Genomic DNA, 12,653 nt, shown 5'->3' with positions numbered 1-12,653 from the left:
TGTTCTTATCCTGAAGCAAAGTTCTTAACCTGAAGTGTTATTTCTGGGTTAGCGGAGTAGGTAACCTGAAGCACCACTGTATATAAAACCTTCCAGCCCCTTCCTATGATCCCAGCCTCCCCCTCAGGTAGACTGAACCTTGTCTGCCCACTTACAGATGTGCTATCAGCTACAGCCATTCTCAACCTTGGGTCCCCAGATGTTGCTGGACTACAACTCCCATCATCCCTGACCACTGGTCCTGTGAGCTAGGGATGATGGGAGGTGCGGTCCAGCAACATCTGGGGATCCAAGTTTGAGAAAGGCTGCCTGATAAACCCTGTGAGACTCCACTTGGATAGCCAGAGACGCCTTCTGCCTATACAAAGTCCCTGACTCCATACCCAGGTCCCTTTCTAACCCACATACAATCCCTGCCTGTTTGCTGTTGGACACGCCCCATCCCTATTTCATGGTAAATTTCCCCCTCTGATTAGCTGATCTGTATGCTAGCAAACCCACTGGTTGCTGGGTCACAAGGCAGATCTGAGGCCTGTCTGTCACACTCGCCTTCAAGCAATTTGATATGGAAGCTCTCTCGGCTGAACCATGCAATTCATTATCCAAGCTTCAGACAAAGCAAAGATGAGTTTCAGTGACTTTAAAATAGGAGGGCAGAGGGCATTTTCCTGGTTTTTTCTCTTCAGTTGAAGTAACCTGATCTAAACAGGTTTGTCTGAAGTTGTGGATGCCCAATATTAAAGTTTCCTAATGTGTGTGGTTTTCATTTAAAAATCTGTTGTGTGATTTCCACTGTCGTCGTCCCCTTCTATGGCTAGTCAGATGTATTCTGACATTATTTTACATGTTATACTTGTAGAAATACAGGCAACAAAGAAATGGGGATACTGCTTGCAAGAGGAAGTTTACGTTGCTTACAATGTTTGGTTCCAGGATCTTATAGAATCGGAATTACTAACCATTTGGGGGACAATAGGCCCATATTTGAGAAAGGTCTGTGGGTGCAGGTCACAAAATGACTTTCAATAGTGTCTTAGTTCAACATAAAAAATACACAAAGTACATATGTGATCATATAGACATTTATTGAAAGAAGACCACCTCACTATGTCAGAACATACTGTTGTAGTACTGAAGGCTACAAACCAGTGCCTTGGTGCAGGGACATCTGAACATGTATTAAGAATCCTTAAATGGCTTTCCCCATTTATATTGGCTGGGAACACAACAGCACAACACGAGCAAAGGCTCAGAAATCAAAGAAACCCATATTTCTAATTATCAAGGACTAGAGTCCCAATTTTTAGAAAGTAACCACAACATCCACAAATCAAAATATAAAAATTGCAGACTAGAGAATCGTAACACATAGAATGTCAACTCAACCTCATCCATGTGGAGTATATATACTGCTTTAAAACACACCAGCTGTGGTCTTGCATTGGAGATTATGCTGCAGTCCATAAGGATGCCAGTAAAGAATCAGAACCCAGCTGTTTTGGACGCTGAAGATGCTGAACAAAAAGTAAAATCTATTTGCATATCCATGAACTTAACATTGAGAATCCAGTATGGTGCCCCCCCCCTTTTAAAAGCACATGGCTAGTAGATGGTTTTAGCTGTTACTTTCTAAAAGCACCCATCTCAGACATGGATATCATGTACATCAGGACTGGCCAGGAAGTGTGTCTAGGATTGAATTCAGTTTCTTGAAAATCCTAGCTTTTTTAAAAGGTTTTATTATTATTAAATGATTTACTGTTACTGTGAATTTCCATTCTGTCATGAATGTGTTAACTCATGTGCTCCTTTGAAAGGCAGGGCTTAAAAATCTTCCGATCATCATCGCTTCAGTTTTTGTTTGGTGTCTGCAAAACTCCTTAAGAAACCCTTGACAGCCCTTAAGGACAACCTCATGCTCAGAGGGCAGGGCATAGAAAGAGAATAAGAGGCATTGTGTAATGCTGTAATTAATTAACGATAAACTGGAGTTGATCTTCAGGAATGCATCTGACCAGTACAGTACAGTGTCTGCTGGTACATTTTTTTAAAAGGTAATTTCAAAGTGCTGCTGCTTACCTTTAAAGCCCTACACAGATTGGGACCCATGGAAACCTGAAGCCACAGCTGTTCCCATGTCACCCTGCCCATGCACTGTCCTTTTTGGAGGCTGTGTCAGACTGGCCACCTTATCAGTGCCCATGTGGTTATCTTTCAATGCCAGAACACCACCTTATTCATTCAGACTTTTAAGCTTTACTACTATTACTACTACAACACTGCTGGTGGGCTGGATAGTTCAGATCCTCCATCAGTTTTTCCCATGAAAACTGGCTTAAGCATGAGAGAAGAGCAAAATACTTTTTTAAAAGCAAGCAGCCTACAAGACAGGTCAAAGACTAATTGCAGGCAACTGTGATCCAACTGGCATTCTCCAGCAACAAAGCACTGGGTGAGAATGACTGTTTCCCCTTCACTAAAACCAGGTGGAACTGGTTTGCACATCACATCAAACCAGCGTTCTCCCATTTACTACCCTGCAATTGCTCTGGACCACAACTCCCAAAACCTAGCCATGCACTGCTATCCTGGATTGGGCTGTTGGGAGTTGTAGCATCTGGAAACCACCAAAGTTGGAGGGCTGCATTAAACCATAGTCAAAACAAGCTGTAGTTTAATATGAATGAGTAGCATGCTAGGGCACGCTAAAAGTGTTGATGCTTTACTCCTCTCCTGCAGGGAAAGACTCCAGAATTTTGTTTGTGTTGCCTAAACCCAGGCTTGTGCTTATGGGGAAACAGACCACAGGTTTACACCAGGACATGACAAGCCTAACTGGCTTCCTTCCAAGCAGGAGAGGAGCAAAGCACCTATGATTTAAGCAGCATCAACCCAGAGACTGCTTGTCCACATTTAATTACATTTTCCTTTCCACGTATACCGGGCCAGTACAATGCCTGATTTATTGTCATTAGGAAAGGCAGTCAGGTGTATGATGTCCACAAGCAGTGAATCATCCCTGTAATAAGAGCTCTCATTCTACTTGCCTGACATTCTGTGGTTGGCAAACCAACTGAAGAAGCCTCATAGCAGAGGATTTTGGCAGAGACTTCCTAGTTAGTTTATACTGACACGCCCAGCATTGGAAAGCATTTTCCCTTGTCATGGTTTTGACGGAAGCACTTACGCAGAACGTAGAAGTGATCTTGCACTCTCTCTGAAAGAACCGATGACTAGGTGGTAGTCTAAAATAAACACCACAAAAAACTTTAATACAGTAACCCCAGAGAAACTAAGCTCTGCCAGGTCACTGCCTCAAAGGGAGACCATGTTACCTTCAGCTGCATTATGTCAGACGGACAGAATGTAAGTGTAATAAACAAACGAGCTGACCCTGGATTGCCGTTTAATAGACAAAGGAAGTAAGCCTGGGAAAATAGCCATGCCCTAAAGACTATTTTGTATCCAACAAAAAGAATTCTTCCTTTCTATTATTACCCAGCTGTTCCATTGGCCAAAATGTAACAGAAAGGGATCACACCTTAGGAGGGGGGAAAGGCTTTATTTCAGAGTTTAAATGGCTAGCAATAGAACCACAAAGCTCCTCTTCACATTTCAATTTGTACTTTTGCAACCCCTAGGGCTACTCAGTTAATGATTCTTCCTCCAGTGCTGCAGTATGAATGGGGCAAAAAAGCAGTGGAGTGATCGGTGCAGAACAAATCGACCCACATCAACCAAGGAGATGTGTCCACTGCTTTTTCTGCTGGCGTGCAGACAATGACTGGCGAGATGCTGAATCAACACACAGCTGCCACCCCGACTAAGGAAGCTGCATTGATTGCTAGTTCCATGCATGCTTCATGGAGATGGCTCGGGGTTGTTCCAAAGGAACTGCCTGGCACAAGGCCCAGAAAAATAAGGAGCTACAGAAGGAGAAGCGTTTCACATGAATGAGGGCAACATCTGTGGCAAGGAACACCCAACTGCAGCTGGCTTCTTCCATGCAGAGAAAAGTGGCAGTCCTTGTGGGAAAAAAATCGCAGGAAAACAACATTGCTTTTCAAAGGAGGAATCCCCTTTTGTTAATACAGTAATGCAAGTTGCACTAGCTCAACTATTCTTTTCTCCAGAAGATTATAGGAGCCCAGAGGGTGCACACTGTGTCAGCACAGCCTATGGCCTTGGATCCGCTTCTCAGTCCTTGTGCTTCTTCTTATGATGCTTCTTCTTTTTTCGCTTCTGGGATGCACTAGCTTTTTCAGTCCGTTTTGCTTTCTTCCTTGACGGCTGAACATCACCAGCATCTGACTCACTACTGTCAGAATCTCCCAGTTCGGAAGGAGTTTTGCTCTTGTGTTTCTTTTTTCTCTTTTTTTCCTGTTAAGAGAGAATACATTAGTGTGTGTAAGCTTTTCTGTTGGAGAGTATTAGGAAATGATTCTCTAAAAGCCGGTTCACATGTAATACTAAGAAGCACTATGGCTTAGCGCTAGCTAGCAAAGGGGCAGGTTCCTTAAGGGTAGATTGGAATTGTTGCACTTTTCACCCAGTACTGATGCTGAGTAGCTAAACCTGCACGTTTGCTAATACGCGCCAAACTATTATTTGGCTTAATGTTATGTGCAAACGCGCCCTCTACTCACTGATCCAAGCTGCATTTTGCAGCAACAATATTTGCAAAAACTGAACAGAAACCTAAATAGAAGTCAGATACAGAGCTCCTAACCCTTCTTAAGATGGTAAAGCAGCATCATTTGTCAAAATACAAAGTGCTGAGATGAAAAGGGGGCAGCACTTATTACTAAGATTTATATCCCATTTTTTATATAAAATATCCAAGGCAGGATAAGAATACTGAAACTATAAGAATAAAATCAAGAAAAAAGTGAAGGTACAACAGTGCTGTAACTATGGGGGAGCTAGTTGGGTTTTTGCCCAAGTTGACACCTTCAGAGAAGCGTCATTGAGGCTCCCAGCCTCTGTGTGTGTGTGTGTGCGCGCGCACACGCGCGCATGTGCACTGAACTGGGTCTTTGACTTGGGTCACATAAAGACTAGTTTTGCCCCTGGATAAGAAAATTAAACATCCTAATTGCAGAGCACCAATATTTTTTACTCTTTAAGTATGTTTAGATAGCCCTTTGGGGGGGAAAGAGCTTTTAAAAAAGTGCAAAGACCCACTCCCTACAGACACTGGGATTAAAATGGACTTACTTTTGAGTAGTCATGTACAAGATTGCTGACATTGTAACTGGCACTTTGCTGAGCTTGTTCTCCATGAATGTGGCAACAGAACTGTTACCACAATCCTGTACTCAATCCTGTCAGCCAATCTTTACCTTTTTTCTCTTCTTCACAAAATCTTCAGATTTATGTGCCTTCTTTTCTTCTTCTGGAGGGATTTCTTCTTCTTCCTCTGGAATCAGAGTGTACTTGGTCCCTCCTGGCTGCACGAAGCAATCTTTTGCAAAATGACCTTCAACACAATGTTTAAAAAATTAAAAAACTAAAACAAACTTTGTTGGTTACCACCTCACCGCCCCTACCGTGTTTTCTAGTACCTTAAAAGTAACACAGCAGTATTCATTTTTTCTAGCTACAGAAAGTTTTGCCATTATGGCCTGTAGTTCCTGAAACTACAAGAGGCCGTTCCCTGTATCCTCAGTCTTTGAAGGCTGCAAAGCAAGCTTGTGTTGGCTATACTGGAGCAGCAGGTAAGAGTTCTACCTACAGCACGTCTGGGAATTGCTGATTTCCATATCCACTCATGCTGGTATTTGTTACTGAGGACTTTATTACTTTTATACATACATACATACATACATACATAATTTTATTTGTATGTCACCTTTCCACCATTCAAACCATCCTCAAGGCAGCTTACATCATAAAAACCACCATAAAAACAATTAACAAAAATAGGCACAAAAAATAAATATTAAAAATACAAAACCAAACTGAAAAAATTCCAAATAAATCACAACAAAACCTAAAGTATACAAAGAACCAATGGCAACAACTCTCCCCCAAACAAAACACCCCAGCCCTTTAGCATACATAAGGTATATTTGCAAGTATAGTTTATACAAATATTGATATTGCTGCCAAGTTTGATGGATGAGCAGACTTGACTACCCCAAAACTCAGTTAAAAAGAAGTGGTCCAGTTCTCACTTGTGCTGTAAAAACACCCCCTAAATATTTCTAACATTCATAGCTTCACAATTAATTTTGAAGATGTTGTGAACAATATTTCAAAACTTTGCTGCCCTTGCTGCATTATTATTAAACAAACAATTATCCCACCCTTTGGCAAAAAAAGTGCACCCCACCCCTTTCTACCCTCCGAACAGCCCTGTGAGATAATTAGGTTGAGATACAGTAGCTGGACCATGGCCACCAAGCGAGAGCTACAGGGATGAGTTATTATTTGAACCCCAGTAACTCAGTTAGAAAGAAGTGGCCCAGTTCTCACTTGTGCTGTAAAAACACAAAGGTAAGACCCAATACCTTAAAGATTATGGCAACATGACACAAATGTTTTAAATAAATAAATAAATAGGAATTTGACCTCAACATACCTGGACAGCCACACTTTTTGCAAACTGTGTTTAAGACTGCTTCTAGAGTGATCTTCTGGCTGGTGTAGTCTTTGAATGAGCCTTTCTTCCGTGCATCTTGACTGTGTGCAGACATAAAAAAATTTAGTCACAGACAAAACCATTTGTTTTGAGGTGTAATCCTAGTTCAGCTGAAGCCAATAGCAAAATTCTAAGGAGCTTCATGTCAGAAATTAAGTCAGTCATTTTTAAACATGGCCTGAAGCTTTGGGGGAGCACCAATCAATGTGTCTTCCAGGGGACCCACATAAATCAATGCGGACAGGGTCCTCTTCCCAGCCAATTGGAACAAGCAGGATTCATGCAACAATAGCACCCTGTGCAAGGCACATCCTTGCTCCCTGCCTTTTGCTTCTCATGTGGTCTACTTTGAAGCAATTGGGAATAATAGGTCTCCTTTTCTTTGTGTGTGGCTTTTTGACAGAGGGGAGCTTATGGCTATCCGACTTTGGGAGTTTCTGTAGTCTTTTCGAAGAGGAGATCATAGCTGTCAACTTTTCCCTTTTCTTGCGAGGAATCCTATTCGGAATAAGGGAATTTCCCTTAAAAAAAGGGAAAAGTTGACGGCTATGGAGGAGATAGGGCAGATGCAGGTTACCTTCCAGGATACATGAAAAAAGATAGTTCTGCCCTGGCAACAGAGGCTCTACTCCAGCAAACTATACACCATTTAATTTAAAATTATTTTTCATAGGACAAGAGTGAAAGCAAGGTAAGCTAATCAGACATCATCTTGTGGTAGCTGAAACAATGAAAGTTCTGTGGCTGCCCCTGTGTCTTCATTGATCCAACAACCCAAAGGCAGAATCTGAATGGCTCTCCTCACTGTCACTCTTGCCGTGGGGGAAATCAATAAAAAGGATTTCAACTTGCTGGAATGTTGGTTGCTATCACAGTGCAATCACCACATCCTGTCCTGCTGGCTGCTGCTTGGTCTCTCAGGTCATTTGGATCCACCTGGGCTGCAAAGTCACAGATATGCACCCAGAAAATTGGCCCTAGCACCACCACTGCCCACTGGGATACAGCAAGGATGGGGAAATCATGGCCTCTTGATATTGTTGGAATATAACTTCCATCATCCCTGAACACTGGTCATGCTGATAGGGTGGGATGGGAGTTACAGTCCAACATCTGGAGGGCCACACATCCTGGGGATAAAGGGGAAAATGAAAGAATAAAAAAGGAAGAATAAAGGGCAATGCAATAAAGTCCATACCCCCACATAAGTGCAAAGTATTTCGCTTACTCGAGGGCCACATTGTTGGGGTCCAGGTCCTTTCCAGTTCCTTGATTAACAACCTTCATTGAAAGAGACAATTTTAACTTCTCATCTGTCTTCTGAAAGACAAGGAAATATTCTTTTGAATTTTTTTTTCCCCGTCAGACCTCAAAGAACAAATCAACAGGGGGGTTGTGATGAGGTACATTTCTACACAGAAGGAAAATCACCCCAACCAAAGAGTCATCAAAGCTAGTACTGCATCTCCTGCTTTCCTACCGGGCCTCTCATCATTAATTCAACATTAACATAAATGCAACATCAGCCATTGACAGGACTGTGGGGTACTTTCTTCAAAGTAAAATTTTTATGAGTGTGTACTTCTTTCTTAATGAAAACCTTCATGTAATTTGTTGAAGTGCAGAATCCTATTTTACAATCACCTCAGAAACGGAACAGTAATGTTTACCTCTTTTCCTATAAGTTTCACCCACACTTTTTCTCCCACATCCACCAACTCTGAGGGCTGGTCCACCCTGCAGTGTGACATGTGACTTTTGTGTACAAGGCCTACAAAGAAGTATGACGGAGAAAAAAAGTTTGTTAAGTACTGCTCTTTGACAGATGAAATGAACAGAAATGTCTTAGGAATCCTAATGGGTTAACATTGTATTTTGATTTCTAATCTTTCACTGTACTATAAAAACCAAAACACCATTTAATACAACTGATAGAGATCCAAACCTTGTTTCCTTGTTCCTGGAATTTTAATGAATGCTCCATATTCTGTCACAGAAGCAACCTGCAAAGAAAATAACATAATCATTGGTCAAAAAGGACCAACTAAGTTTGTCACTGGTATGAGCTTTCATGTGCATACAAACGACAAATTTAGTTGGTCTCTAAGGTGCTACTGGAAGGATTTTTTATTTGTTTGTTTCGACTACAGCAGACCAACACAGCTACCTACCTGTAACTAGTCAAAAAGGGTTAGCGTTCTATTTCCCTATAGTAACTTTTCATCTAATCCAGTATTGTCTACTGCGACACTGGCTGACCAGAATTTCAGGAAGAGGTTTTTCTCATCAATGGCTATCTGACCTCTTTACCTAGACATGGCAGGAACTGAACTTGGGATGTCTATGTGCAGGTATGGTCCCTCCCCATCTCATTCCATGTTGTATATTTCAAAAGCAGTCTACTATTTAGACTGCAGTCCGATGCATTCTTATCTTAATACAAGTCTAACTGAAGTCAGTGGGGCTTACTTCCAAGCAGGTTTGCACTATGAGTTATAAATTATAAGGTATCAAACCAAAAATAGCCACTGAGACATTTGAAACCTGAATACCTGGTCTCAATGAAGCCTGCCAAAATCCAACCCTTGTATTTAAGCACCAGGCTGGCAGTAATGAGAGACAATGAGATTGCATGCAGGCAACTACATGGAATTCTGTGTGCATGTGTGCAGACTAGCAGAGGAGGAAAAGAGCACTCTGTTTCACCTCTGAGATCAGAACAGTAAGTAACCAGGCTTTTGGAGAATGGAAGGCCCCACCTCCATGACCATCATAGAAATTCAGCAAGCTGCTGCAGGAAGCATTGAGCTCTCCATTCTTCTTCTGTCAGACCCCAGCAGGGTACCAAAACATTTTACAGGGTATAAACTGATGGGCTCATTTACAAGGCTGCAAAAGCAACAATTCCCTATTTCAGATATATCCTATCTGAGTCTATAGATTTTTTCAGGAGTAAAAAGATAACATGACTGCGTTGTTAAGAGGAATATTAAGACTATTCATTCCTTTTTACTCAGACATAAGTTCCTTGTTCAGGCTTGCAGCTTTTTTACTACTTTCTCTTTTTTGCCAGTTGCCAAATAATAAGGTGGAAAGCTTTCCAAAACTGATATAAGCACATATGTAAAACATATAAATTCATGTAGAAAAGGGAAAAGGAAAATTGCAAAATCTTATATATAAGGTCACTTATTTCAGTAAGTTCATGATGAGAGTACCTTCTCCTCTTATATTTGCATGCATTTATCTACTAACATTTTTACTATCCTTATTTTCATTATTAGTAATAATATTCCCCCTTCCCCAAAGTCAATTTAAGCATGTGTATGGTTATATCTCATCTCAATACAGTGGTGCCCCGCTAGACGAATGCCTCGCTAGACAAACGGCATTCGTCTAGTGGAAGCTGCCCCGCAAGACGAAAAAGTCTATGGGGCTGCTTCGCAAGACGAAAAAATTTCGTTTTTTTTTTTCGTTTAGCGGAGCGCGGCTGTCATTGCCTCTTCGCTATACGAAAAAACCGCTAGACGAAAAAATTCGCAGAACGAATTATTTTCGTCTAGCGGGGCACCACTGTATTTAACAATCAATTTCAATATTTGCCTATATTAAATACCATTTATTTTTCTGCCAGGAACATATAGCTTTTCATTATGGTATTATATTTCGCTCAAAAGGACATGATGCTTCATTATTTCATTTGCTTTTTCATTCTAGTAAGCTATATAAAAGCTCAACTTTTCAATAACATTATCCTGCTGTCCCATCTGCCTTACTTTAATATTAGTTAATTTAACTATTTGGGCAATGTTTAATTAGCCAATCTTGCTATTTCGGGGTCTTCTGCTTTTACCATGTTTCTGCTAGTCATTTGGGCTACAGTTGATAGATGAATGATAACTTTCTAACCTTCTTGCACATCCTTTAATCCTTTAATATACGCAAATAATGCTAAACATGGGTGTTTTGATATTCTTACTTTTTCAAGCATTTGTTCTGAATATATTATAAATATGGGCTGAGTCCAAAAGATAATTTAAATAGTTCAATCTAATGCAGACACAAATATTTCAAAGCTCATTACATTCTGAAAAGTAAGAGTTTTAACACATACCTCTCCTTGGAAAATATCATAGAGTTCTGGAATTACTTCCATTGCCTTAAATTATGAGAAGTTCCCACAAATCTCCTGGTCAGATTTTTCGTTATCCCTTGGAAGCATAAATCTCTTTCGCTGAAATGCAATCAAAAACACTCACTCATATACTAATTTCCAAATTATTTAGGCAGTACCCAGATGTTTTAAAGTGCTTCTCCTTCAGTCATTATTAGCAGCACCCTAGTAAAGTGGTATCTTGGTTTAAGAACAGCTTAGTTTATGAACAACTTGGATTAAGAACGCTGCAAACCCGGAAGTAGGTGTATTGGCTTGTAAACTTTGCCTTGGAAGCAGAACATGTTCCGCTTCCTGTTGAGTGTGTTCCATTTGTAAATTGTGTCCCTCGCTGCTATGGGAAAGCACGCCTTGATTTAAGAACGCTTTGGTTTAAGAACAGATTTCTGGAATGGATTAAGTTGGTAAACCAAGGTACCACTGTACCTAAAATGCTCAATAATTCACAAAATCCCAAATTTAACCATGTGGAAACCCTGTTCCTTTTACACGGTACATTTCCGAGCACAATTCAAAGTGTTGGTGCTGACCTCTAAAGTCTAAATGGCCTCAGCCAAGGAGGAGATCTCCACCCCATAGCTGTCAACTTTTCCCTTTTCTTGCGAGGGATCCTATTCGGAATAAGGGAATTTCCCTTTAAAAAAGGGAAAAGTTGACAGCTATGCCACCCCCATCGCTCAGCCTTGAAGTTCTCCTCCAAGGGTCTTCTGCTGGTTCCCTCACTGCGAAAAGCAAAGTTACAGGGAACCAGGCAGAGGGGGACTTCTTGGTAGTGGCACCCTCCCTGTGGAACGCCCTCCCTTCAGCTGTCAAGGAGATAAAATAATTACTCAGCTTTTAGAAGACATCTGAAGGCAGTCCTGTATCAGGAGGTTTTTAATGCTTGATGTTTTCATTATGTTTTTAGATATGCTGTAAGCTGCCCAGAGTGACTAGGGAAGGCCAGCCAGATGGGAGGAGTATAAATACAGTAATAAAATTACTATTACTATTAGTATTACTATTACACATTGCGGTCCTTAGTTACATTCTTTGTGCGGTTTTAAATGCATCTTCAACACCACTAGAATTCAAAAGCTGTGAATGTTTACAAATACTTGTCAGCTAAAAAAAATTTTTTGTTTGTTTGTTCTTTCTGTAACGGGAGGGGAAACTTCCATTCCCAGAGGTTCCTCCTGCGTGGTGTCATTATAATAAATGTTTATTAGGAGAGATTGCCTCAACTGATTTTGTTGAATGGTGTGCAGCATGGATGGATATTGCAACCCATCACTTTCTCCTCAACGATTTTGGGATCCTAGAGAGGCCATATAAATAACTCGCCGAATCTGAGCAGGAATCTTGACTCCACCAAGAAAAAAAATGATCCGATTTTTTATTTTATTTTGGAAGGCCTCCTCCTCCGCCTCCACCACCACCACACAGTTACCTGCGTGCAAGGCCCACTGAAGACAGTGTGGCCTACTTCCGAGTAGGCATACGTGGGGTGAAGGCCAGAACCCCCCCCCCTTCCATCACCGCAGCCCTTCCTCTCTCTCCTCCTGCTACTCCCACCGACTTACCACCTTCGGGAGAGAACGAAAATCCCCACAGCAACCGCCGTCTCCTTTACCCGTCCCCTTCCGCCTCTCCCCTCCAGCGCCGGCCTCCCACCAATCGGCGAGCAGCATAAACGCAACGTCTAACGCCTGCGCCGGCTCCACCAATCAGGGCGGGGCTCCGTGCTGAAGCAAGCGCGTGGGCAGCCGCGAGAAGTAAGGACAGCGTCCGCGAATGAGACGTCTCGGAAGGGGCGGGGCTTTTGTACGGAGCCGCCAATCGGAACGGGGAGGCGTC

At 41.7% G+C, this 12,653-nt stretch overlaps 1 protein-coding gene across 2 annotated transcripts; it reads right to left on the bottom strand.

Annotated features, from left to right (window-relative positions):
- Positions 1-3,658: 3,658 nt before the first annotated feature.
- Positions 3,659-12,476, bottom strand: ZCCHC17 (zinc finger CCHC-type containing 17). Of its 2 annotated transcripts, XM_033158013.1 has the most exons (8): positions 12,380-12,476; positions 10,758-10,877; positions 8,589-8,646; positions 8,314-8,414; positions 7,872-7,963; positions 6,584-6,684; positions 5,343-5,479; positions 3,659-4,380 (listed from the first exon to the last, which is right to left on the bottom strand). In XM_033158013.1, the coding sequence occupies exons 2-8, from the start codon at positions 10,797-10,799 to the stop codon at positions 4,198-4,200; spliced, it is 714 nt and encodes a 237-aa protein (XP_033013904.1). In that variant the 5' UTR covers positions 10,800-10,877; positions 12,380-12,476; the 3' UTR covers positions 3,659-4,197. The 2 variants fall into 2 exon arrangements, with proteins under 2 accessions (XP_033013904.1, XP_033013905.1); XM_033158014.1 differs by lacking the exon at positions 3,659-4,380 and having other exon boundaries at positions 5,342-5,450.
- Between the last annotated feature and the right edge of the window lie 177 nt (positions 12,477-12,653).

Source organism: Lacerta agilis, chromosome 8, assembly GCF_009819535.1.
Source record: "Lacerta agilis isolate rLacAgi1 chromosome 8, rLacAgi1.pri, whole genome shotgun sequence".
Taxonomy (NCBI): Eukaryota; Metazoa; Chordata; class Lepidosauria; order Squamata; family Lacertidae; genus Lacerta; species Lacerta agilis.
Note: the sequence above shows the minus strand (reverse complement) of the source record. Positions and strands in the feature narration are given on the sequence as shown.